The sequence below is a fragment of the Salarias fasciatus genome, chromosome 23 (genome assembly GCF_902148845.1).
Source record: "Salarias fasciatus chromosome 23, fSalaFa1.1, whole genome shotgun sequence".
NCBI classification, from domain to species: domain Eukaryota; kingdom Metazoa; phylum Chordata; class Actinopteri; order Blenniiformes; family Blenniidae; genus Salarias; species Salarias fasciatus.
Window position 1 is genome coordinate 28,018,610 of NC_043766.1, and position 27,755 is coordinate 28,046,364.

Here is a 27,755-nt window from a genome sequence, read left to right on the forward strand (position 1 = left end):
TCCTCCAAAGCTTTTCCAGAGATGTCAGAAACAGAGAGGTACCTTGGTCACAGTGGTTAACTACATGAGTGTCTGCTGTGGAGAAGCTGGGGAAGAGTGCAGACTGAAAGTTACTGCGAGAGACGTGAAGCGTCTGAACAGTGTCTGTTCAACACACACCAGGTGTAGAACATGCTAGAATAACTGTGGCTCTGGTGCTGTGTTCATTTGTTGCTGGAAACACAGTGGTTATTCATCAAATGTGCATAATAGAAGAGCTGAGTTACTTCAGCGTCACACACTACCTGCTGCTCCCGATATCTCTAGAAAACCTGTGAACACTCACAGCTGAACTGTATTCATTAGAGCACAAAGCATGCAGTTTAGTTTATCTGTGATTTCAGTCAGTGGGCAGTGTTTTCAGCTCCTTATCTGCCGAACAGCTGTGAACAATCATCTGAAAACTCTGTAAAAGTCATCTCTGTAAAACGGCAGTTTCCTGACTTGTTCTCCACTGTTATTTGAAATTAATGCCACAAATGAATAAGTTGTTGTAAGTTTTGCTTGAGAGAGGTGGTCTTGTATTGATTCACAATGAGCTGTAATAATAACAACACCTGGAGGTTTGAAAAAAAAACACTTAACAAGCCAAATTTAAAATGAAATTTGAAACCTAAAAATACGTCCAGTCACATTTTATGGAAGAGTCAGAAAACTAGTGATCATAGTTTCATTGCCAGGCTTGTTTTATGTATTGCTCATTGTATTTTTACTCACTGGAATTCTTCACATGTAAATTTAACAAAGAGAAAACAGAGGAGGCCTCAGAGCAGCAACCCTGTCTGCTGCCAGCAGCAGCCATTCCTACTGGAGGGGCGCCCTCTATCGGTCCACATGCGTACTACACCAGCACAGGGGCCGACGACGAGGATGATGATGAGCGAGGGTTTTGTGTGTGTGTGTGTGTGTGTGTGTGTGTGTGTGTGTGTGTGTGTGTGTGTGTGTGTGTGTGTGTGTGTGTGTGTGTGTGTGTGCAAAACAGCACAAATTCATTCAATTCTTCAAATCATCAATCGCTTCTTGTTAACACAAGAAGACTGGAAGAATACTATTCAACTGATTATCAGATCCACAAGTATTTTTTTTCCTTTATCACTTTTTGTATTGCTGCAGTCATTAGTCAATAGCTAGTTAATAGGTGATTAGCCTAATTTCCATTAATAACTTCTACCTCAGAAGCAAGTTAAGAGTAACTAATGCAAACTAATAGTTGACTCCAAGAAACTAGATACTTTATATTTTTATCTACAGTAATGGAAAAAGTATCACTTTTTCAAGGACATGTTACTGATAACACACCAATTAACAATAGTTAAGCTTTTTCCTCTTTTGTAACAACCCAGAAAGTAACTCCACCACTTTATAAAGTAACCGATTACTCAGCAGAACTAACATATCAGGTTGTTGTTTTGTTTTTTTTTTTTTACTTTGCAGAAGTAACTAGAATCGATAAGTTAAATATTACGTGTTACAGTAGTTCAGGCTTTTTTTGGAATAACTAGGCTACTTTTGCTCCATTGCTACTGTTGAGTTCAGCTCCTCGCTGTGGTTTTTAACAGCTGCGAGGACTAGTTAAAATTATTTATAAAGAATAATGATCAGGAATTACTTTTCGTTCCCCTCCTATTTAACTATATAAAGTTAACTTCTGTTCTCTAACCTCCGGGCTGCTGCCGTTCCGAGTAAGAGGAAGAACAGATCTCATGCAGCTCAAGAAGACAGAGTTCACACCTTTAGTTAAAAAGTCATTTATTTTGTGTTTTGAGTTTTTCTCTTTGCGACACAAACAGTGTGAGGCTCAGAACCGCTCACACACTTCCACCAAATAGAAAACACACACCGTCACCAATCAGACGACTTGTATAGAGCCGAACGCTCGCCCTCGCCCTCGGCCGAGCCTCCAGGTGACTGATGCATTCAGGTGTCTGTTGAGGGAACGGCTTTGGATTCATGACTATCGGTCTGTTGCTCTCCGGCTGCCCTGTCCCTCCTCCTCCCATCCTCGAACCTCGAACCTCCAGCCAGAGCAGCAGGACGTCTCCGCCATAGAGTCTGCTTCTATAAAAAAGGTTATTTCTGGTAAAAGCTAGCTCTCCCTCTCCACATTTGAATGCAAAGCTCTTGTCCGGGCTAACTGTTAATCCTGTTTGCCCTTTCAGAAAAAACAAATGCATCAGCGAAGGAGCAACGTTCCTCTGCGGACCCTCCTGGCGTCTGAACGAGCCAGATCTAAACCTGAGGAAGGAGGAAGAACTCATCACAGAGACTACGTCATGAGCTGCAGCCAGTCTCTGCCAAACGCTGACTTTTCAGACTGATATTAAAGATTTTGATGGGAAACACAATGAGCATTTTTCCCCAACAGCATTACAAAAATAAGCCGATGATCGTCAAACACCCATGAATTAGTGCAACTAGGGTCAATATTATCAGAAGAATCACTTCCGCCTTTGAGGAAAAAACTGATTTTATTTATTCAAATAATAACATTCAAGGTTAGTGAAGTCTGGTTATTTTCACAGTAACCATGATATGATCAGTTTAGTAAAACTGGTGCATCCTGATTTTCCTCATGTTTCACGGCTTCACATTAACTTCTTTTACAACTTTCACAGATAGTCAATCAAATAAAAACTTTCAGCGTATTTGAAATCTGAACTTTCCCAATTGGCCCGTGCTTTTTGTGGGAAGCCTGAAAAGATGTTTTGTCAACATCTAGCAGGTATAGAGGTCACTATTAGAGAGGAAAGGCATTTGAAATTATTTTTTTAACCTTATGTTTTGGAATCTGCTCAATTAAAATTTCAATATCTAAATATCTTGAAGTTAAAATGCTACAGGAAGCAGCGAACCATCTGATTTTGGTCTTGGATTGTTTTTGGACTGACAGCAGGAGAGCTTTTGGTCATTTTTTTCCCCCATGTAATTTCACTTTGAAGTCTAATTGCATTCTTAATGATTATTTCCAGAAAGGAATCCAAAGACTACAAAGAACTGAGGAGGCGTCCCGAGTGAACCTGAATGCAGCGCAGCTGTGAGACTGGCGGCGGGCCGTCGAGAGGGAAACGTCCAGACCGAATGTTTCTGAGTTTCAGGTGACATCTGGTCAGCTGGAATGTGGAAATAACTATTATAATTAACTCCATTAAGACCAATAAAGCCCAACCAGCGTCTCCTGGTTCCTGAGGAGCTGAGAAATGAACTTGACTTGGTGCTGTTTCCAAGGCACTCCACGTGACGCCTGATACTGTGGAAGCGACTGAAATCACACCGGAAGAATCCAGTGAAGCGGTGGATAAATACGGAGATTCCCAGTGGAAAACTAAAACCAGGTCACTGCAGTTTTTTTTTTTTTTTTTTTTTTCCTTTAAATGAAACTTTAAAACCAGAAACCTGAGGCTGGTGGTGGGTTTGTTTGCATCTGGAAGGCCGTTTTTGGTTTTAGCTGTAGTGGATTACACACGCATAAATAAAACCCCTTAAAGAGGCAACAGAAACAAGCATGACTCAAGAGCCCGGCAGAAAACAGCAAAAGGAAAAAAACAACAACATTTGGATTGTAAAAAGGCAGCCAAGCTCACCAACGTGCAACAACAAACAAAACGCTTTAGGAATGATTAAAATATTGCTACGATATCTGATAAAATCTCGATTGCATATGTGGAAATAAAGAAGTGGAAAGAAAGGAATCAAAGGAGGAAAACAAACGCATCTAAGACTAAAGACCCAACAAAACCTGCTAAAAACATTCAGTTCACATGTTTACACTACAGTAACCAGCAGTACGAAACACGACAAGAAAGGACTCAAAACACCAATAGAACATGTCAGAAACACAGTAAACCTTTCAATCTGTAAACCTGCTCTACCAATTCACAGAGGCTTCTTTGAGGTCGTTGTGACTCCAGGATTAAGGCACAGGGGTCATCCGATGGTCAGAACGGGCCTCAGCGATCGAGACCCGTCCGAGATCCGACAGCCTGAGCAGAAACCTGCTGCACGGCCGGCGTGGGCTCGGCGCCGCCGGGTTTAACGCAGAACTGGTCATTCAAAAAGGGGCGAGGCCGCGGGATGGTTTCACAATCTGACAAACAGAAGTCCGAGGGCGAGTCAGACGCGTCGGCACTGCTGCCGACACGATGTGGAAGGCCGACTTTAACCTGCGGTTAAAGTCACAAAGGCAAGAGTGGCTGAAAAAAAACATGGAGGACAGCGTCTCTGTCCTGGCTTTAAACATCAGTTCTATCATGATACACTATGTTGCCGAAAGTGTTCGCTCAGCTCTGCAGATTATCTCTGTAAAGAGTGACGACGCGTGTCGCTCTCAGGAGGTCAGTGAATTCCAGCACAGTCCAGCGACTGGAGGCCGCCTGGGCAATAAGGCCAACCAGGACTGTCAGCAGTACGACAGCAAAGTGGGATTGGCTGTGAACGACAGCAACCCGGCCACCCCAAAAACTCACAGGGCGGGGTCAGAGGGCGCCGAGCTGCACGGCGGAGGAGAACTTCCTGCAGTCAACAGCTACAGTGCTACGCAAGGGGTAGCATGCAGTGGCGTAAAGCACACCGCCACTGGACTCCAGAACAGTGGAGAACCGTTCCCTGGAGGGACCAGTCTCACTTCTCCGTCCTGGTCAGGTGTTTCCAGGAGAACGGGACTCGTCTGACTGCACTGAACCAAGAGTAAGTCTGGTGGAAGGGGTTATGAAGTGGGCTTGTTCTGGGAGAGCTGCACTCGGCCCCTGAGTTCCAGTGAAAGGAACTGAAAGCTTCAGCGCACCAAGACATTCTGGATGACTTCCTTTGGAGACGGCGCCTCAGTGCACAGAGCAAGGTCCAGAAAGACCTGGACCATCCAGTTTGACTGTCCTGAAAGGTCCAAACTTCCCATCAGCACTCTCCAAAGCTTTGTGGAAGAGCTGAAGCTGTTGCAGCTGTAAAAGCTGAACCGACGTATTAAATCCGCCAGCCTGGAAGGGGGATGTTCATCAAACTCTGATGCAAGTGAAAACAGGCAAGCAAACACTTTTGACAACACAGTGCATCTTAGATTAACCCTTGTGTGGTGTTCATGAGTCTGTTAGACCCACTGCTTTTTGGGGTTTTTAAATTCAACACAATCAAGCTTTTTTACCTTAAAAAAAAACCTGATGTTTACTTTATCCCATTTAAAAGCAACACAAAGAGCATATATAGCTCTTATATGCTCTTTGTTAGATCACATTCATGAATTTGTTTGGAGACTGAGGGGAAGCGTGGAAGAGACGGGGCGGTCACATGAGAGGGACAGAGAGCATCGCCAGTGGCCATCACGGGACGCCGCTTCTGCAGTCAGCTAGCCCGTGTCGTCCAATCCTCCTTTCATTTCATTTTTGTTTTCAATGCCAGTTTCCACACATCCGCCAGACGCTGTGCGGAGTTCTCATGACCCTCCCTGTGGATGCCTTCAGGTTCCAGGCATCTTTATCCCCTATTCGGCAGGTTTAGCTGCTGTTTACTATCTGAAGAGGCATCAGCTGCTCCTCGCCGGTGACATTAGGCCGAGGGCTTACGGCTGGGGCGGTGTGTGAGAAAATAAAGATGGGTTCCCACACGACAGAGGGTAAAATGAGCGGGAATGAGAGTGCAGACAGGTGCCAGTGCTTCAACTTTGCAACGATATCTCAGCCTTGCACAGGAACAGCAGGGGCCTAAACACAACACACACACACACACACACACACACACACACACACACACACACACACACACACACACACACACACACACACACACACACACACACACACACACACACGGACACACGGACACACGGACACACACACACACACGGACATCCTCGATTTAATATAAATGTGTAGGGTGTCTTCACAGGAAAGCCAATGCCAGTGAGTCTCTGTATAAATAATCAATTTCATCCTTTCTCTTTTTATGAAAAATGGAAATAGGTCCCAAAGACTGGAACACCAGACAAGGGTTGATTAAACATTGACCTTCACTTTTTCTTTAAGCAGCCCAAATCCTGCCCAGATTTAAAACAATAAAATAATAATTTAACGTAAAACTTCACGATTGTTTCTGAAGACGACTGTTGGAATGATCGGAGTGTAGTGGGCACCATCGGGTCAGCCCTCGGCCGAGCGAAGGGCTTCAGGGCGGAGGAGGCCCCGGCTCAGATTGAGGATTTTGAGAAGGAGACCCGCAGGTGGTGGTTCTCTCCCAAGTCGTGGTTGTGGAACTCCATGAGGGACTCGATGGCCTCCTCCACCGAGCTCATCTGGATCAGAGCCATCTTGTGGTCCTTCCTGCACGAGAGACAACAAGCTTTGGTGGCATCAAGACGAGTGAGGGTTAGGGCAAAGCATCTGGGAAAAGACAGGGGCTTTACAACGAGGACAAACTCAGAAGGATGAAAAAAAGAGGGGGGAAAAAAATCACGATACAGCTTAAACCGCTTTATTAGGAAACTGGCAGTGGCTAAAAATAGCTAATGCAGCGACAATAGCCCCGAGACATGAAATAAATAAAGTGGGACGATCCATTCAAACAAACAAAAAGAGTAAATATCCCTAAAAATAGTTACAAAAGTTAAAAATGTCAACAATTATCATCTGTATATAAAACGCAGCTATGACTCTTCATAAATAAAGTGTTTTTTCTTCATTTCAGATAATTTACATGTTTGGGCTCCAGGCAGTTTTTCTGAATGTTGGAAAATCTAAAAAAAATAAAATAAAAAAAGCTGTTTTGAAGGTTGCAGAACTCGGGGCTTAGAGTTTCCCATCACTGACGGAGGCTAGATTTTAAATGAATACAAGAGAAAATAATTGAAGAGGGAAAAAGTGACTCGGCTTTTCAGTGTAAAGATGGACTTACTGGAAAAACTTGAAGGCTTTAACTACCGCTCCTGAGCTGGAAAACAGCATCTTGAGATCCTCCTCACTCACAGAAGGACTGAAACCACAACGAGACAAGAACTGAGAAGCGTTTCAGGCGTCTGCGCAGCGTGGCTCGGGTTAGGCTTCGCGCCGGCCGCTCACGGGATGTTGGAGAGGTGCAAAGTGGCAGAAGGCGGGAAGATGTTGGAGTAGTTTTTGGAGCCGGGCTTCTTGAAGCGGTGCAGCGGGGAGTTGCTGTAGTTCTTGGTCAGGCCCTGGTCCTCGTGGCCTTCTCGGGGAAGCTGGACGCTGGTGTGTTTGGACAGCGTGATGCGCACGTTCCTCCCGTACAGCCGGTAACCGTTCAGGTGGCTCATGGCTGCGGACGGACAAGGCGAGCGGAGCTCAACTTTCACATTCGGCCGAACAACGGCAGGCTAAATAAAGACACGTTTCACCTTTTTATTACAAAAACCTTCAAACCAGCAAGCCTCTGAAATACTTCAAATTGTCTGCAGATCCAAAAACCCATTTACAGGTATCATGAACTGTGAAACCTATGAGGAAGTCCATCATTCAAGTAAAGAATGTGATTCAGCTATACATATATACATACATATATATATATACATATATATATATATGTGTGTATATATATATATATATATATATATATATATATATATATATATATATATATATATATATATATATATATATATATGTGTGTGTGTGTTTGTTTGTGTGTGTGTGTGTGTTATCTGTTCTTCTGAAGATATTTCCTTTACTCAATCATTTATATTTATCACCAATTATATCATAATGACAGGCGGCTGGACGAGGAAGGGAGCAGCGTTCACGCTGAAACGCTGCTCGCTGAGCTTCACACTGATCTGCAGCTGACAGCAGAACTTCAAGGACGCTGAGCAGTTGGAGGAACACAAAAGCTCGTCGCCTCCCAGACCTGGCACCTTTGCCCACTTGTGACATCTGAGATATTTGGAGTGTGTGTGAGAGGGGAGCACAGCGAGTGTTACCTAGCTGGGCCTGTGTGCGGTCGGACATCTGAACCAGAGCGTTCTCCTTGTTGTTGAACAGGATCTTCACTCTCATCACGTCTCCGTAAACGCCTTCACGCCGTCGAGGAAGGGGGAGACGAGGAAGAGACAGAAGAAGAAGAAGAACAAAAAAAAAAAAAAAAAGAAACACCAACAAGTCACACAAACGCATCCAAACATGAAGCTACACCCACTAAAGCCTACAGCTGTGTCTGAAGCTGGACTGACTGCAGCCTGCCAAGCCACTGACCCTTGGTCTTATTGGTCAAATGAAGGCGGAGGAGATTTAACTGGGAGTCACTTTGACGGACTTCTCTCCACCACAGTGCCGGAGGTAAAAATCTGCAGGTGGAGGGAGGAGCCACGGAGTGGAGGCTGGGAAACCAACCAAATAGGCGCACATTCAATTTAGAAGGCAGGATCTCCTTGGTGGTTACGCACAGGAAATGTAAGTGAGGAAATTAAGGGTAAGGGTCAGAGGACATTTAAAAAACAAAAAAAACAAAAACCCGGCAGATTACATCATGTAGGAGCTATGAATTATGGGAGTTGACTAAGAAAACCAAGAGCAGCTGATTCAGCACTGAGGACATGCAAACTGAAAGGAACCCGGCATGCAAACTCACAAACAGGCTCACTGGAATTAGATGGAAATCACAATAAATGCAGTTCCTCCTGGTTGAAAACACGAAGGGCGGGGCAGTGAAGTGACGGCAAACCCCGACTGTTGAGGGGTCAGCTGAGCGACGCCCTTTCCAAATTATACACAAATGAAAAAACTAGATCTTTTGCTTCTGTTCCCTCCCCGTTTTTACAATAAAAAAAGGACAAAGTCTTAAACTGGCTTCTTATGAATTTTGTGAAACGTCATGGTAATGCGTCAACTTGAATGTGAAAATTATATAAATGGCACATTGTACTCTTAAATAAGTCAGACGCAAGATTTACAGAACATCTGTATTGAGTTAAAACACACATCCCTCAGCTCTATTTTAATTTGTTGCTTCATCTTCCGCCTTCCCGCCGCCGTAACTACAAAACCCACAAGAGGTCGCCCTGAAACTGACCTCCGGTGAAATGATAGAATACTGCAGCCACACAGAGGCTGACGTTAAATATAAAGAGATACTGGGACTATCAAAACATGCTGAAAGAGAAAGAAGTACGTTTTTGTCCCTAAAACCTGTAAAACTTTCAAACGTCTTCTCAATTTTTTACTTTGTAGTGAAACCACGGAGGAAAAACTGCAGATATTGTGAATAAACTCAATCAGCACGCAAATTTATGACAAAACACTCACATTTTAATTATTAAAATGACACTTAAAAAGAGGAAATGCAAAAAAAAAAAACTTATATAAGTAAATCAGAACAACCAGTTGGTATTGATAATTTAAAATAAGAAGCTAGTGACAACATACCGAAGAGAATAAAGAGGCAGTGGGGCGTAACTCTCTTTAAAGACAGCAGAGAAGGCAGCGGAGGGACAGGACAGGTAAAGGTGGGAGGGCAGGACAGGTGGAGGGTCCGAGGCGTTTCCATGGCAACAAATTAAAAACGGGAAGAAAAAAAACAAAAGACAGGTGAGGGGTCAATCAGAGGGTTAATCATCTTGTGGAGAGGAGAGGGGCAGATAAATGTCAAAACCAGCACAATTTCACACATGACTGCACAGGTGTATTTGTGGGTGTGTGTGTGTGTGTGTGTGTGTGTGTGTGTGTGTGTGTATACTGTTCAGGAGTGTGCACAGGCGCACATGCAGGTGTGAAGGCATGCATGTGCAAGCGTGTGTGTATGCACAGGTAGGGGCTCATGCAGTTGTGTGTGTGTGTGTGTGTGTGTGTGTGTGTGTGTGTGTGTGTGTGTGTGTGTGTGTGTGTGTGTGTGTGTCATTTGGTGGCCACTAGGCGGCGACTACAACTGGGCCACAAGCTTTGTTTCTTTGATCCTCTCAATACAGTGGCGAATGGGGTGACAACAGTTAACATATTTGTGTCACTGTCGGCAAAAGCTGCCGGAATCACGTCCCATGCGTCGGAGGAAACAGGAGCATTAGCAAGTGACGCTTTCTGACAGCCGAGGACTCGAAAGTGTCCAGAACGCTTTTCAGCAGATCTATAGCGTCACTTCGAGAGAACGTCTTCTCTTTATGATAAAAAAAAAAAAAAAAAAAAAAAAAAAAAAAAAAAAAAAAAAGCACCGAAACCGAGGAACAAAAAGCGAGGGCCAGACTGAACTGCGGGCCACCGGTACGGCTGCGCCCCGGTGGACAGCCATACATGAGTCTGTTATGAAGGGTCAGATGTGGCGGCAGGGGGTGGAGCTGAGGGGGGGAGGGGGGGGGGGGGGGGGTGCAAAAAAGTTGAAAAACACTGATGAGAACAAGGTAATTTAATGAAGAAACAGGAGATCAAACTGTGTGATCTAAAACTACTGAACCACTTCTCTACCTGAGTTCATGAAGCTACACCTGCTTCTCTTTTCTCTGGCTGTGAATGTTTGCAGGAGCAGAAAAGAGGAGGTTACTCCATGAAGCGGGCTCCTGTGCTGTGTGTGTGCGAGTGTGTGTGAGAGAGCCAGTGGTTGTGGCGGTACAGAGCGTAGCCAGGGATCAGCGCAGACTGATACCGTGAGGTGAAGAGATGTGAAGTGTCAGTAGGTGTTCACTGTCAGCGGGGGATTCAGCGCTGCAGCACCTCGAACCAGAAAACCGGTTTGGTTTTGCTTCCTGAGGCGAGAAGGAGCTGGTGCCGAAGTTAGCTTCAGGCTGGGTTTAATGTGACGTGTCTGAAGAACGAATGTGAAACGCTGCGGGAGCTGGCTCACCTCGGGGTTCAGGTTGGTGACCAGCAGGACGCAGTGTCCTGTCGGAATGTGAGGGAAGCCCAGCCTGGTGGCGCCGGGCAGGGAGAGCGAGGACAGGGCGCCGGGCAGAGCGGGGAACGTCAGGCCTGGATACGGGGAGGACACTGAGACAGGCCAGACCAGTAAGCAAGAGTCCAGGAAGGGCAGGATGCAACACGACCACATTTATTTCCTCTGTGCTCTGTCTAGAGCAGCCGGAAGCCCTCTTAAGGTGTTTGGAAACTGGTTTTAAATTCTTAAAGATACATTAAGAAAGAAAAAAAAATCTGCACATCATACAGTAACAAAAATACCCAGGGTAATCAGAGACCAGGCGGCTTTAGTGACGCTCAGTCAGATCTTTTTATATTCAAATAGTGACCAAAAGAAAAGCTTAAGATGAATTCTGTATGGTTGGAACATTCTGCTGCTTTTAGCTGACAGGAGGCAACAAAGTTCAAAGATTTTAGAGAAGATTCTTCTGCAGTATTTTCATCCACAGCTTTTTTCCGAGACACTGTGTGTAGTATCTAAATATAGACTTATACATTCAACAGTTTTTTTATTCTTTACATCTGTGGATATTTCATGCATTTATAATTATTACTGTTCAGGTCTGAACGAGTCAAAACCTTTCACTGCATGTTGTACTGTGCATAACGTTTGTGAAGCGTAAAGATCTTGGCTGCAGTGCGGTCGGTGTGAATGTCTGCTGCTGCAGCATCAGGCCAGCAGGTGTGTTGGGGTGTGTTCCTTCCTGTGCGGACTCAGACCGAGGCCCAGGACGGACTCACCTGCAGGCTGGATCGTGAAGGCTGGTGGGAAAGCATGAGTGGCTCCTGCATACGGGGCCGCTGATATGATACCTGGTGCTGCGGAGCGGGAAGACACACAAAGAACTGAGGCTGAGCAGTCACTCTGTGTGTGTGTGTGTGTGTGTGTGTGTGTGTGTGTGTGTGTGTGTGTGTGTGTGTGTGTGTTTTAGTTCTATTGCAACACATTCACAGATGTAAAGCCTCCATTAGATCCCCACTCTACAGGTTTTACTTCAGTTCAGCTTGTAAAATCTACACAAACACGAGCTCTTCTCATCCACTGGCTCCTGCCGGTCACATTCTCTCCTTGGCCCGGCGGCGCCGAGGCGGGGTTCCTTACTGAAGGCTGCAGCCATGGCCGGGTGCTCGATGGCCGGCTGGCTGTCTCCGGAGGGCAGGTCCGGCCTGGTGAAGTCTCGGCTCTTCTCGTTGTTGTACTTGACGTTGAGGCTGGTGAGTTTGGAGAAGCTGATCCTCAGAGTGCAGCAACTGTTGTAGATGTTCTGTCCGTCCAGCGACTGAAACACAGCAGCAGCAGAAGGGTTAATGTCAGTCGAAGATGGCGGCAGAAACCCTGACCCTGACCCTAGCGTTCAGACCACTTCTGAGTGCAGAGACGAAGCTCCTTCAGTCAGCGTCCAGAGTCCCCATTCCCCCATTAAAATACAACATTCGTGAGACACACTGAATAAACCAGACCGGTCTTTGGATGCCTCACTTCATCTGGGACTGACACTTTGGTACCAGAGCAGTCGCCGTCAGGCTCACACAGCAGGATGCGTGGCGCTGAGGCCGATCGGGGAGCGCTGCCTCACCAGTTTGGCCGCCTGAGCCGAAGCTCCGTCTGGATACTGCAGCAGCGCCTGGAACTGGCTGTTCTTAGTGAAGACGATGATCCTCAGCACCGTGCCGAACTTTGAGAAGATCTGGGCAGGAAGTGACATTTCACAGCACGCCGGTTCATAACGAGAAGCTGAGCTGACGATACAATGCGACGCTCCATGCTATTTTGTTACTGCGCTGCTCATGCATTAAAAGCAAAACAGTCTACAAGTTAGCAAGATTCTATGAATAAAACCATTAGTCACACCGCTGCTGCGTCCATGTGGCGACGGGTGAGCATCGAGTGTGTTGTTTCCGGTTTGAGTTACCTGGCAGAGGGCATCCAGAGTGACGGGGTACGCCAGGTTGTCCACGACCACCCGGAGAACCGAGCTCGGCGCCGCCACAGTGGTGTCCACGTGAGACGTACTGAGCGCCCGGAGAGCTGCCTGGGCCCTCTGAGAACGAGAGAGAGAGAGACAGGTTCACTTCGCACTGAGACACCAGCAGAGCGTGACGATGTCTGCGTCGGGCTGACGAACCTCCTGGTTGGGGGAGTTGTCGGTCTTCAGCTCTTTGTGGTTGGAGAACTGTACGAACACTGGCTGGTGTCTGATGATGGGCATCACTGTGGAGTAGTAGCCCACCATGTTCTGAGCCGCTTCCTCTGAGTTCATCTCCAAGAAGGCCTGAGGCCAGGCGAGGACCAGAGGACAGGTGGGACGGAGAAGCACAGTTCCATCAGTGACATTTTAACAGAATAATTTTCCATCTGGATTTCAGCGGCAGATCGACGTCTGCGGCGTTCCGCTGCTCCGTCGCCGCCCTGTACCTGGTTCTTGGCTTTGAGCATCAGCAGGTTGGTGACGTCTCCGAAGGGCAGGCCCAGGCCGATCACCTCGGTCTCCGTGATGTCGCTGGGAAGCTTCCGGATGTGGAGGACTCTGGACGGCACGCTGGGACCTCGGACGTCACCTTTGAACTTCTTATTGTCATTGCCATTGGCTGAATACCAGACACAAACCGACTTCAGAACATTCCAACATGAGAATGTATTATTTTAAGTGTTGTGCGAGATGCAACTCATTATCTCTCTTTGAGAGACTTTTTCCAGGCACTAATGAGAAAATGTGAGCTGTTCACAATGATTCTACTGAAGAAGCGTGAATATCGTTGTGGGTGAGTAAAACCTCGGAAAAGCTCACAGCTGCATCTTCACCACACACCTGACAGTTTCCAAGAGACCCTCATCTTCATCTAAGCTGTGAAGCAAACTGCCAAAGCCGTCCATATCCATATCCATATCTACGACTGGTTATTGTTTGGAACTGTAGAGTTCCTTTTAAACGGCATTTCCAACACATGAAGTGCTTCTTGAAACTACAGTTTTCAAAGCATTCTCACTTCGCAGCACAGTCCTGTGTCACTATTTAAAGTATGCTGCAGACCAGCTGTGTGCGTGCCGTTACTGGTTTCCATTTCTGTGCATGCAAAATAACCTGAAGTACATAATTAATGCTTTGACTTTACTGGGTAAATACAGCACACAGAAGTCACAGTTTGTTCCCAGGACTCGTGAACCGACTAAACCGACTGGGTGTTAGTGTGTGCAGATCTCTGACCTGCAGTGCTCATGATATACGGGACGTTTGAGACGCTGGAGAAAAGCTCGTCTGGTCCTCTCTGAAACAGAAGAACACACCGCGCTGGCCGTCAGTGAGGAGCAGAGTCAAATGAAGAGATTTCATCCACACGGGGGAGGAAAAAATAACAAGTCCAAAAGTACAAAACAGGTGATTTGAGACCATCTGTCAGCTGACAGAAGGAGCAGTAATTCAATGCTGAGACGGTCAAGGACACCAGGAATAAGGTCTGGAGGTATGCATCCACAACAACATCAGCTTTTTTCTTCACAACCAAGAATTCATGGTGTTGCTTTGTTGTGTAAAGAAATTAAATCTGAGTTCTGAACATGGGGCGGCTGTGGCTCGGTTGGTACAATGGTCGGGTGGTTGTTGGTTCGGTTCTCCATCCCTGTCCATATGCAAATGTGTCCTTAGGCAAGACACTGAACCCCTAACTGCCCCCAGTGCACTTCAGCCTAAGTTGATATGTAAAAAAAAAAGTCAGGATATATTCAGATTTTCCAAAATAAGTAGAGATGTGTGAGACACCCCGGAGTCATAAATCACACTTTATGTTTGATATTTAAGCAAAATGTGGTGGCAGTCGCTCTAACATGATGCTTCTGTGCTACGTAAGCTCATAGTGGACAGAATTTTTTCTGTCTTCCCTGAAACTGTGGAACGAGCTGCACTGCGCATCAGAAACGCTTCTTCACCGCCTATTTCTAAAACTAACCTTAAAACCCAGTTTTATTCATTGACTTTTAACCCAGCTTGAGACTGAGATTTTCTTGTTTATCGTTTTATTGTTTGCATTTTATGTCTTTCGGTTTTTATATCAATTTGTGTGCAGCTGCAGCACTTCGGCTCGGCTGTAGTTGTTTCTAAAGTGCTGTATAAAAAGAACTGTTAAGGTCAAAGGCCTCTTTGGGCTTGACCACTTATGGGTTGTGGAGCAGGTTTTAAGTCCCTCATTTCCTGGACAACCCACAGGAATTCTTAAAGAACACTAAACATGTCAGAGCTTAAAAGAACAAATTGTGAAATTAATCAAAAAAAATGGGTGGTGCAGCGCACACACATAAGGGATAACATGCAAACTCCATACAGAAATGCAGCAGGCCCCGGCTGGTATTGGAACCCCGGACCTCAAAAACTGCACTTTAGGTTAGACACAAGTGTTCACACTGAACAAAGCCATTTATTCAAACTTCTGAGATGTTTCTTTTGCTGGACACCATTTTAAGAGCCGTTTCCGGTGTTCTCGTGAAGAGTGGATCGTCCTCTCTGCCATCCAAAGCATCGACGATGCAGCATTTTGAAGTCATTCACCAGCTTGTTAAGGACATCCAGCTGCAGCCATCAAGTCAAGGCTCATTATGCAAACCTGATGTTTAACCAGATTAACCATTTGTGGTCTGAACTGACTTGTGAGGCTCACCTGGAGCTAAATGATACACGTCAAATACAAAATGATCCCACTTCTCCTACATCGATCTCTAAAGAAATGAAGCCCGTTTTATATTTTGATGATTACTTTTCTCTTCCTGCTCATCAAAAGATTAATATTATCCTTGCAATAACACTGAAATCCAACTTTTGGGCCTCGAAACATCCTTTTGCTCCACTAATGACTGTAAAAACTGTTTATTGGCCCTCAGCCTCCCTGACTTCAGAATGTTCTGCGCTTAACAGACTGAATATTTTGGAGCTGCGTAGAGGTGGCTGCAGGTGCAAACACGTCACCTCTGACTGCGTGAAATTACGCAACATGTTTTCCCCCACACTTTACACAATCCAATGGAAAAAAAAAAAGAGAGAGATGTGTTGACATGTGAAGAGCAGCGTTACAGTGGGAAATCACACCGACGGGTCACAGCTCCGTCCTGCGCTTCACTCTGAAAGCCCACTCTTCCAAACACCCCCACCTCGCTGCAGCAGCTCCTCGTCCCCCTGCAGGGGGCCGAGCGTGAATTCCTGGAGCTCTATGAGAAACAGATGTGGACAAACAAGCCCGGAGTCGCTGAGCAGAGGCACCAAAACAAACCACACTTCAGCTGCGTGCTCGCACTGCAGCTGAGCTGATGGGGAGTCAGGTTGACGAGCTTTCTTCAGTCCTGAAAATTCAGCTGCAGAAACAATGATTTGGTTACAGATTTTGTAAAATGAACTTAACGTCAACAATTTGCATGCTCGCCAGCAAATCGTCACACACACACACGATAATGTGTTCATACGCAGAAGCACCAGGGGGCGACGGAGAGGGCGGTCATTTCCGATGTTGCACTTTCCTCTGAGAGGAACTGGAGCACACGCCTGCGTTCTCCTCAGCGGGGACAAAGCAGCTCAGATCTTCTTACCATCTTCACATGAATAATAAAGCCAGCAGAAACCCGAGTGCCGCTCACCGCTCGCCCTCCTCGCCACGCCGCTCTTATCTCTCCATCGCTGGGTGCTGCATGCCAGCTGCTGACAAACGGCCTGAAGACAAACGGCGTCAGCGCCCGGCGAGCAAACCGACGTCTGGTTCGAACAAGAAGACCGGCCGGCTCCAAGCACAGAGACCAGCAGCAGAACTCGTCCAGGCTGCACATTCTGGCTCCAGACCAAAAACCTCTCATGAGAAGATTCAAAGTAATACTTCAAACCAAAGGGATCCATCAGTTACTCGACCTTCACTGTTTAATTCATGTTTAAGCACCTGCCGTGCAGGTTACCAAGAACCTGGAGTGCAATTACTTTGCTATAACTGCTGTAAATAAAAACCACTTGGTGAAGCTCCTTGTAATGTTCTTTGTCTTGATAAACACACGCTTGTATCACGGTAGTGCTGATGTTCTATGAGCTGAGCTGCACCGCTAAATCACTCATCAGGTTCATCTGAAGTTATCGCCGTCGATGAGAGTCGTTGGCTGCAGTGACTAACTTCATTCTAACATCGTTGCAAACTGTATCTGCCAAAGGTCGTCTAAGGTGTTCATCAGTTCATAATATGTTATTATCAAATGTGACGATCGGTGATAACCAGCAGTCTGAGTCTTTTTCTGGTAATGTCTATCTCTTCTGCTGTTGGGTTCTTTGACAGTTAACAGGTAATTATTTTTCTGATCGGAGTGATTTACCATTTTGATGAAAGAAAATCCTACAATATTCATTAGTGCATGTGCAAGTTAAAAGTAATATTAAGTTACCATTTGAGAAACTAAGGATAGCCCGATACATGGGCCGGCCGATATATCGGGCCGATATTTGAGCTTTTTTTTTTACTTTTACTGGCATTGGCCGATACTTGCATGGATTTGCAGATTTATTTTTCCCTGGCATGATTTACAGACAGGCATCCACGGGCAGCTCTATAAGTACTTCAGTTGTTTTAATGATGTCTAAATATGTGTTTTATTTTACTTTATAGGCATTATTTGAATAATTAAAAGCACCCCTTTTTGTTAATTTTAATGTTTGTCGCGTGAAGTTGAACAAAGCAGTTAAAATTTTTTACTGTTCAATAAATATTTCTTCTTTTAAGCTTGAGACCTGAAATAGTTGTTATCTTTGCGTCATTTCTGATGTAAACTGAGGGAGTAAAAGCAGTATCGGCCCCAAATATCAGCTCAAGAAAATCAGCAGTCTATAATTGGCCATCGGCTGAGGGTGATGGAAAAAAATCGCTATCGGCATCAGCCCTAAAAAATCCTTATCGGTCTATCCCTATAAGAAACACGAATGAATTGAGAAAAACAGCTGACAAATAACTGCTTTCCAAACAGCGTCAATATTGACTTATGGAGTTCCTCAGGGTTCAATTAAAAGTACTCTTTCTTTGTGTTGATTCAGAGTTAGTCTGTTGAAGATCTGCAGTGATAAATATACTAAAGAGGGTTTGTGCCTGTGCGTCAAACTACATTTATTTAGAAGTCTAATTTTTTATTTGAAAGAGATTTTTCAAATGAACTACTGAGTGACGAATAAAATAATCCTTGGTTGAATTTCTAGTTTTCGTAAACCATCAATTATTTATGTGCAAAAAATAGTGAAAAAGACTACTGAATATCTTGGTAAAATATGTATTCAGTAAATTTTGTGGTGCATATTCACAAAATAAAACACTGATTATCGGCCGCTAATTCCCTATTAAGAGCATTAGCGATATCCTCAGGGTGCTAATGAAAGTCCTTGATCAGAATAATAAATAAAAAGATTAAGTTTCTTTAAAAGCAGCTGTAACAATCCATATCAGATATTTAAGAAAGCAACTGGATTTTGGGTCCTTTAGCAATCGGAACAGGTTCACTGTTAACAGCTCAGTCTTCTGTGGAAGCTTATTTGTTTGTTTAAGGTTAGTCAAACTAAATGACACCCATCAGAAAAAATCTCAGGTTTTGAATAAACAGAGTGCATATTCTAAATAAAAAATTAACAAGGATGTGTTGGTTTCTGTCACTCAAATTCTCCCACCTGCAAATAAACAGCAGATCTGATTAAAATAAAGATTTTGAGTGAGTTTTCTTTCAGTCCAGTCAGAAAATATTCCTTATTGTATTGAAACTCATTTCCCCCCCAAAAATTAAAAAGAGGAAGCGCCGCGGTCTTCCCGTCTGCTTCAGCAGAGAGCAGATGAGCTGACCCTCTGAAACTGTTCCTGGGTTTGAAAAGTCCCTTTTAAAGCAGCGGCCGGCGTGAGTGGTCAACGAGGTTTCACATGACTCCCTCGAGGCACCAGAAGGTAACAAGACACCGCCTTGTTCGCCTCCCGCTCTCAGATCACAGCCACTCTGACTTCAGAAGCTCCTGTTTGACTTGAAAACAGTGGCGGTGTGGGAGGTGGAGGTCAGCGTTCGCCACCCGTAACCCAAACCCGCCAACCAGACGTAACACAGCGTGTCCACAAAGTGGCATCACAGCCAGGGGTCTGACACCGGGGGACGTTTGATACTGTGAGCCGTTTCCAGTCGTGGCCTCGAGGCTTGAGAAGCAGGCCTAAGATCAGGAGTTCACAGGGTCTCCAAGCAAGAGGAATTCCCCCAAGTGGAAAAATAAACTACGCCTTCTTTCTTCATGAGCTCCATTTCATAAAGATGATACGATATTGCTCAGCCTGGACTAAGAAGACAATTTTATTGTTGAACATAGCGGCTATTATCAGATATCAAGTGACAACATGAATGTCCCCCAAATAATGCATTTTTCATAAGGCAGCACGCCTCCAATACGACCATCAGCCTCCAAGTCATACATTGTCTGGACCTGGAAAAAGTACAAACAGCTCAGTATGATTGAGGAAGCTGAAGTGCTGAGTAAGTGAATGGTCGCCAACAGATGGAAGGTTCTGCATGTGAGCGGAGGGACGAAGCAAAAGAGCTCCTCAGAGACAGAAAATGAGGACAGAAAAGGGCTTACGAGCTCAAAAAAGTTTAATCAATTTAAAAATGAAAGGCCTTCAGAGAACATTCTAGTCACAGCAACAGACTCCTGTCCCGCAGATCCCGACAGTCTGATTTCTAAATGATGCTGCATGTTGCAGGTACGAGTTGAGAACGACTCCCTCTGCTTCTGATTACCAACTAAAAGTTCACAATTCAAAATGAGTGCCAATCATCGAGAGGCTAAGAGAGCAACGTTTTATGGCAATTTGAAAGAAAATTATGCATGAGTCTTATAACCTGAAAGAGAGAAAAAAATCCCCAGCAGCCTTCATGTTCAGCCTGGTGCAGAGCAGAAGAGGAAGCATGCGGACCATGAGGCTGCGATTGGTCCGAGCTACTATGTCATGGGGGACCTTATCAATCTCCACATTAGTACACAACAGTAAATGTGCATTGTATTGGAGGAGTGATGTTAAATTCAAGAGAGAGCAGGAGACACCGCCCCGGCGCAGGGCAAAGAATTGTGGTTGCGGCGCCATCCACAACTATTCATGCACTTCAGAGGTTTCGGACAATACCGTGCAGGAAGCTGAGCTTGTAGCTCGTGGTTAAAGTCTGCAGGCTTTTACCCAAAAGATACAATCTGCAGAATTTAATCCGATCTTTGTGACAAATTGCTCAAACTGACTGGAAATGCAGGAAAGAAAAAAAAAACAAAAAAAAAAAAACAACTGGAAATGAGTTTCATGCAGTTTTGGGTCTTCTACGCTCCTTGCGTTGTGGCTGTGAATTACTTTGCAGCATGTACAGCTGGGGCTGCACGATACTGGAAAGAACTAACATTGCGATTGTTTCTAACCCTGCGATATATATTGCGATATTTAAAAAACAGTCATTTCCCCCAGATGACCTGAGCAGCACTTTAAGTTATGCCACGCTCCTGCCATCTTGTTGACAATCAACCTGTCCGTTGTTCATTTTTCAATGCTGTAATAAGCAACTCAGGCCATGTGCAGGAGTGTGGTCTGTTTCAGCAAAATGATTAAGAACAACTGTGATTGGTGGTTTACTGCGCTCAGTGTTTGTTGGGTTCTCCTGTCAGGAACGGTGAGGTTATTATTGTAGGAACCCGTGAATTAACACGTTTTTCTTTGCCTCTGCCACGAACCAATGTACTCAAGACATTTATATACGCCAGAAAATATAATCATATTGTCTTTAAAGAGCACAATCCATAATGAAACAGTGCTAAATGTATGCAAATATGATACTAATTTAGCTAACTTATAATACGTGTTGTTGTATGTCGTTTCTTCTTGTGCCTTTAACCTCTTATGCCTTGGATCTGCTTGTTCTTCGTGAACTAAATGTGTTTGTCATTGTAATTATGAGTGTAAAATTTATTTGGATGGAGAATGGATCCCAATAGGGATCCTTAAATCACAAGGAATCAGTCATCAGCAACAATTCTACCTCGTTCGATCAACACTTCGAAAATAAACGAAGCAGAACACAGTTACTGAACCAGCCACTGCCTCTTGTAGTGCACTCTGCTTCCAGCCATCAGGGGGCAACAGCCATGTTTGATGATCTTCAAGTCAGGACGTAATGAAAATACTCTATTAATCCTATTGGGTAATTTGTAGGGTGCTTTGAACAGGAATCAAAGATTTTGGTGACTCGAGGGAAAGCAGCTGCTCTCTCCTTTAAAAGCCAGTTGAACCTGTCGCAGTCAGATAAACGGATTATCTTTCGACTTTTTGTGGAATGTGAATAAAAAGGTAAAATGCAGCAAGAGCTTGAGTGACTGAGAAATCTTTAAAATCGACAAAGAGAGACATTACTGACGAGTCCTAGAGAGCAAATTAGACACTGAAAAGATGACACAGCAACACAGCACACAGAGAGGAGGAGGAGCAGCAGCAGCAGAGATGCCTACCTTTGTACCAACTGTTATATCGTGGTGGACACTGTGAAGACAAGAAAGGGTATTAGTAGGAGCATGGTGAAAAGAGGAGGGAAAATGAAGAGGTGAAGAGGACAGGAAATGGGAGTTATATAGTTGAATCAGGTCTTGAGGAGGACAGCAGGACCTCCTGAAAGCTTTGGCTTCAAAGAGACACGGTTAAAAAGAAAAAAAAAATCCAGAGGATGTGAAACTGACTTCACAGAACTCAAATGCAAAAGCAAAGGCAACCATGTACCGTTGTACAAACAGACAACAAAACCTCTCCACACCTGCTGTGAACGCAGGAAACTAATAAAGCACGGCAGCTGGTTTGGGTCAAGGCAAACATGTGGCTCCAGTAAGGCATTAGTAAAAACACCCATAGATATTTGCATGAAAGGTGCAATATGTACAATTCAAGTAATTTCAATTTTACTTTTAAAGGTTGGTATTTCTCAGACTTTCTGTCACTTGTGAGTAGAATTTTCTTGTATGTGTTTTTATGTTTTCATTCCGAGACATGATTATCAATAATCTTCAGCAATGATCCTCTGCTGGGAACCGCTGTTCCAAAACATCCAAGAGTTATCCACAACATCCTAATATACTACAACCTGTCTCTCTGCTGCTTTTTACTGAACAGCAATGCAGGGTTTTTTTCATTTTAGTTTCATGCAATGACATCAGGTAGCCTAAATGTAAGTACCAGTCCATGTTTGACATGGGAGATGCTTCAAAATATGTTAAAAAAGAAGTTAGAAAAGTCAGCCAAAAAAGAGAAAGAGTGATATAAGGCCCGAGTACACAGATGGGGCCTTCTGTGAGCTTTATGTGTGTGATTAATTAGCTTTCCAGAAGTTTACAGATGCAAACGCAGTAATACCACCGATGACCCTTGGGGGCAGTGTTGTGATCATGTGCGGCCAGCAAATGAAATGAAGACGACCACAGACGTGGTGTGTATTTGAGGAAAGACTGTACGGTTGTGTCATCACAAAATTCAGATGGAATGTGTGAACGGTTTACAAACAAAGTTAAAAACAAGACAATGAATAAAACTCCCCAGAGCACATATTAAGTAACTCCAGGGCAACAGTTACTGTAGTGGTTAAGAACCTGTCTGATGTTTGGATTACAGGCAATCACCCAAAGGAAAAAAACACAGCGATTTAAACGCATAAACTGAGCATATTCGGGTCATCATAGTCCAAGAATAATGCTGCCCCTAAACAAGAGGCCGCATTCACAAGGTTGACCAGCCTGGTGAGCATCCTCCTTCAGCAGGACACAGAAATCAATATAACTGCGTCATTACTTTTATGAGAAATAAGTAAGACACACAAAAATGCTGCCGTGTATGAAATTAAGTGTCTATCGCTGAGAACAACACCTGGTTCTTCTTCTCTAAGAGATAATGGTGGTGTGTGCACCTACAGACAAAATCCAGAGAGAAAGTATCATCGTAGAGTCCAAAAAGTCAACATATAGTGTGTTACACGAGGCACCACAACTCAGCCTATAAATACAATTTAATAGCATCATTCAATCATTAGCGAGCACAGTTCCAATCATTTGTTGATAGCTGAGTTGAAGTTAACAAAAATATTGAGGCATCAGATACTGGCCTCGCTCCAGCTTTTGTTTGATAAGCAACACGATGAGAGAACGACCCACGATGCTTCACTCCTCAGACTACAGGAGGTTTTTGAGGCTGTGACTCCCCCTCCCAGAGACCAGACCTTCGAGATGGCCTCAGCTGTCCTGGTCTACAGTGGCGTGCACATGTTCATGTTCAGCTACCCTGCTGCTCTGCACCCGGTCCCAAAACACGAGGAAGTGTCCCAGTCAACTGGCTGAACATGCAAAACCACTCTTTTCCATCTCAGTTCTGAAAACTGAAAAAGCTTCTGATGTGTCGAGTTCACAGGCTGAGCTGAAACCACTGAAGATCTGATGTTGTGTGATGTTCACAGAAGCTGGTCAAGGACTGGAAGTGTGACTGCACTTACATGGAGGACGGAAGTGAGAGGAAACCTCCGTAACCAGTTTGTCCTGCAGCTATTTAAAAACCTCTGCTGATCTTATCTCAGCTCTTCATTCTCCATTCATCACTCTATCACTGAGCTGTGTGATGCGTTTGCTGTCAGTGGGACTTCCGAGCTTTACGTAGGAGTGAATATTTATGCCTCGCCAGAACTCATTCATGCCTGGAGGGTCTTTTTTCTTCCTGCTGGTTTACAGTCAGCCGCAGCTCAACCGGCCAGTTTTTCTCTTGCTGCGAGTCGCACGGTTGTTATCTGAAAAATGTCACAGAGCACTCCAAATCACCTCTGTGTTTCTGGAGACTCGCATTTCCAAACCACAAACCTAAAATAATGCAAGTTTTGAGGACAGCAGGTGTTGTTAAAAATCATGAGAACAAGTGATACGTGAAATTCATATTTGGAGTAAAATCACTTTACGTAAAACTGGATATAATCAAACGTCTGGTAGAGGCAGAGGAAAGTGTCACAAAACTGATGCAACGATAAGACAGAAAGCCTAAAATATGTAAAACTTTCTGTGTGACACTCAGACTTGGCAAACAAAGTCTAAATGAGGGATTACAATAAACATTTTTTAAGCAAGACTCAACATGATGGACTTGTTTTAGAAAATGAATCCTTAGCCACGTGAAAGGACTGATCTGTTTAGCAATGAATCATTAAAGTTTTACTGGTTTACAAGGTCCCGGGTTTATGGCCAGCTTCAAGACTTTCCAAGGTCATCGTCTGAGTCACCACATAAAAACTTCCAATAGTTTGTCGTTATAGCAGCTACATCAGCACTGATCGCTTCGGGACAGGTAACATTAGCAGCTGTATTTCAGAGTATTTACAGTTTATCTGCTGCAGCAGAAGCCTCTGACTCCATGAGCACCCCCACCAAGTAATATAACTCAAGGCTTTTAAAGTGTATTGAGTGCTTCTCAAACTAATTTTGATTAAATGACAATGAATTTCTCACATTACAAAATCTAAAGGTCTCAAAAAAAACTGAATTGTAAAAGCACATAGCATATTTGTTGGATAAATAAATTCTAGCTCAAGAATCATACATAAAAGTACTTCCACTTTTTATTACAAGATGGTGCAGCAAGCTCCTCTGGTATAGCTCTGTTATCTGACTTACATAACTACACTCAACTTCTAATGTTATGAGAAAAGTCATTTCAAGCCTGATGAGGGGTTAATTACAACACATGAATGAGAAAATAAATTCATTTCTGTGCCAGCAGAGGAAACCCTTTTTCTCTAACTCACTCATTTTCACATTTTCCATTGATAGAAACACCGAAAAAAAATTAAGAAAACCAAACAAGCAAGTTTCATTTTTATAAAAATCGACACTCAAATTAAAACCCCAAAATTTGGTTTGAATTAAGACCACTTGGCTGAAGTACACCCAGTTACCATACTTTGACAGTTTCTGTTCAGTCTGAGCCCGTCTCCAACCTAAACACGTGGTATAAACCGCAATAAATATTTCAATACGCAATTCAGCACACGCACACCATAAATTCACACATTAAACTGCATGAATCTACACTTCAACACGACTCGCCCTCATTAAAGCGAATCAACTCATGTCATCAGTTGTAACCGAAACCAAAAACAAACATGAAGCTCATCCCTCAGAGTTAACTCTCCACTTCTGCACATAAAAACAAACAGCTCAGCACCGAAGTTTCTCATAAAACCTGCCGCATGTGTCATAATGAGCAGATTTCTCAACTGACACGACAGTTTGTGTGAAGTTGTGGATCCAACAAGATGTAAGTGATGCACTTTATTCACACCACTCTGATAAAAACAGTCGCAGATATTAAATACTGCGCACGGAAAGACACGGATGGACTTTATGGATGATAGATGCAAGTTCCAGGTCTTATACAGGTGGAGGTCTGTCCGGCAGCACAGCCTCGGAGTGGGCGTGTGAAACTTATGTCCGCGGCTCGCGGATTCCTACAGCTCTCTGCTCCGTTACACTGACCCTTCAAAGCGTGGCAATCGTCCTCTGGATAAATTAGCGCGTTTCGGACCGGCGGCGATGCTCCCACCCGGCTGCGGGGCGCCTCTGGAGGGAGTCGAGCCCGCAGAGGATGGCCCGATCTCAGGCTAACCTCTGCAGCTAACTCGGCTAACTTATTAGCTTCCAGCTGGGAGCACAAACAAACTTTACCAGAACCGACGAGAGAGAAACCATGCGACGGAGCTCCGGGACGACACCGGCCGGCGGCGGGAGGGGGCTGACGCTCGCGTGTGCTGGGGTTAAAGAAGAGCCAGGAGATGCGTGAGTGCGGTGGGAGCGTCAGGCGAAGGGAAAACTCACCCGTCCATTGCACAACACGGAACTACGGAGCAACAGGTTCCAGCCAGCGGCCAGCGGGACTCCCCCTGCCTCCCTCTGTTATAAACCCCGGCCGACGGCGCGCTGATTGGTGGATCACTAAATTTATGGGCGGTGCCTAGGTGACAGCGAGATCTGATTGGCTGATTGGGTAAATAGCGCAACAACAAAGGCTTCCAGATTCCAGTTCTGGAGATTCCAACGACCGAAGATCGTATGTTGAGAAGGATGCGCCCATCCGCCTCCGACCGTGAGTGGGCGTTGTCCCTGGAAAAATACTGAAACTTTACATCAAGCAGAACAAATGACCGAGGCCGACTAATAAATGGTCTATCAACATTTTAATTCAGCAAACTTAGTCCTACAATCACAAAAGTAAACATGCGACAGTTGAACTGTGGCTTGACCATCCACTGCTTCTTGGGCCTGGCAGCTCCTGTCTTAAGGGGGGAGAGACCATCAGTCAATAAAATGGAGGGAACACATGCACTACAGCAGAGGTGTCAAACTCAGATTTTGGAGGGCCGCAACCCTGCTTGTTTTCCATGTCTCCCTGCTCCTACGCGGCTGATACTAATGAGGCTGTTATCAGGCTTTCTACTGAACCTATATGAGATTCAGGTTTGTTGAAGTATTGGAAACATGGATCTTCTCAGATCCTCTAGGATCTGAGTTTCACTCTCCTGCACTACGGTGACAAAAGATCAAAAGAAATGCAAAGAAATAAGAAAATTACCCCAAATAACCCAATCCCAGATAAATCTTTGATCTAAATGAAATGAAGCTAGACAATTCAGAATAAACCAAATAAAGCAAAACAAAAAACTAAACTGAAGTCCATGTTACATCAAATAAGATTATAAAATGAAGGTTGACGGAACAAAAACCTGAGGCTATAACCAACTGTAATAGAACAGAACAAATAAAATTGTAAAACAATGAACAGAAAAACTACAATAAGTCTCAGAACCGGACCCAGTTTGGGACAAAAAACCTGTACACAATGGGGGGAATGCTGGGCTCAGTCAGTCAGTGCAGTGGTCCCCAGGAACCAGGGGTGCTTGGCATGGCTGTGCCACACAGGCAGACCAGTCCTGCTGCAGAAAAACCATAACAAAGGATGACAGGGTTATGTTTGAGCTGAAGAAGCTGCTGAGCTATAATATTTCTGTAACAAAAACCTGCTTCTCTCTCCTTGAACAACAAGAGTGATCTGGGAACAGAACAATCCACATGCTGTTAGATCTGTTAACTGTTGGAGAACAATTGGGGCCTGTAATGAACAGGCTGTTCATTACAGGTAACACTGCACAGAGCACTTTCTCCTCATACCCCAAGCACTTTAAAATGCACACAGCACTTTCAAGGAGGCTAACTTGCGCATAAAAAGTACTTTGCACAATGATTGTCATTTTAAATGTATTTATTGGAAACATTTGGTGTTGCCTGAAGGCCTGGTCAGGTCATGTCGCCTCCGGCCATGGCAGCGGACCTGCAGTGGCAAACATGACAAATCACAACTGAGAAATGTGCAATATGTGGTTGATTTAAACTGGATTTTCTTTTGGTGTTGATGTGCATGCTGTGAATGTGAGGAGGTGTTGTGTGTGAGTGTGGTGAAGTGTGTTACTTTGTTTTTTTTTTTTCACTGACCTTCTGCTCTTGTGTCCAGGAGTGGTGTCTGGCCAAAGGGTTCCCTGGTCACTGAATTCCACTTAAGAAGGTTCTGGGCTGGACCAAGAGTGGGAACAGACGGGGGTGGTTGCACAGATTTTAGATACAGTTTAGGATTTTATTTATTTATTTGGGTGATTTGTTTGGTTTATCCGTAAGGATGGCTTTGTTCTTATTTAGATCATTTTATTGGTTTCTGTAGTGGAGGAGTTTAGCATAGTTTTTGTGAACTAATATTGTGTTTTACACCTATGGAGTTGTTGTGGTTTTACCCAGTTGAGTTGAATGTATCTGAGGCACC

General features: G+C 44.5%; 1 protein-coding gene across 1 annotated transcript; it reads right to left on the reverse strand.

Annotated features, from left to right (window-relative positions):
* Nucleotides 1-3,331: 3,331 nt before the first annotated feature.
* On the reverse strand, nucleotides 3,332-25,806 carry LOC115381768 (polypyrimidine tract-binding protein 1-like). Its single transcript, XM_030083363.1, has 15 exons — nucleotides 25,763-25,806; nucleotides 21,383-21,413; nucleotides 14,078-14,138; nucleotides 13,288-13,460; nucleotides 12,998-13,144; nucleotides 12,785-12,913; nucleotides 12,449-12,559; nucleotides 11,974-12,151; nucleotides 11,613-11,690; nucleotides 10,801-10,943; nucleotides 9,396-9,429; nucleotides 7,955-8,047; nucleotides 7,080-7,296; nucleotides 6,916-6,993; nucleotides 3,332-6,344 (listed from the first exon to the last, which is right to left on the reverse strand). Exons 1-15 carry the CDS (start codon nucleotides 25,768-25,770, stop codon nucleotides 6,212-6,214), a joined length of 1,614 nt encoding a protein of 537 aa, XP_029939223.1. The 5' UTR covers nucleotides 25,771-25,806; the 3' UTR covers nucleotides 3,332-6,211.
* Between the last annotated feature and the right edge of the window lie 1,949 nt (nucleotides 25,807-27,755).

Excerpts from the sequence above, each read along its gene's own strand:
- LOC115381768 (XM_030083363.1), bottom strand. Across the intron at positions 13,145-13,287 it reads TGCTCAAAGCCAAGAACCAG|GCCTTCTTGGAGATGAACTC; the intron begins GTACAGGGCGGC and ends GCCTGGCCTCAG. Across the intron at positions 9,430-10,800 it reads TCACCAACCTGAACCCCGAG|AGAGTTACGCCCCACTGCCT; the intron begins GTGAGCCAGCTC and ends CTGTCTTTAAAG.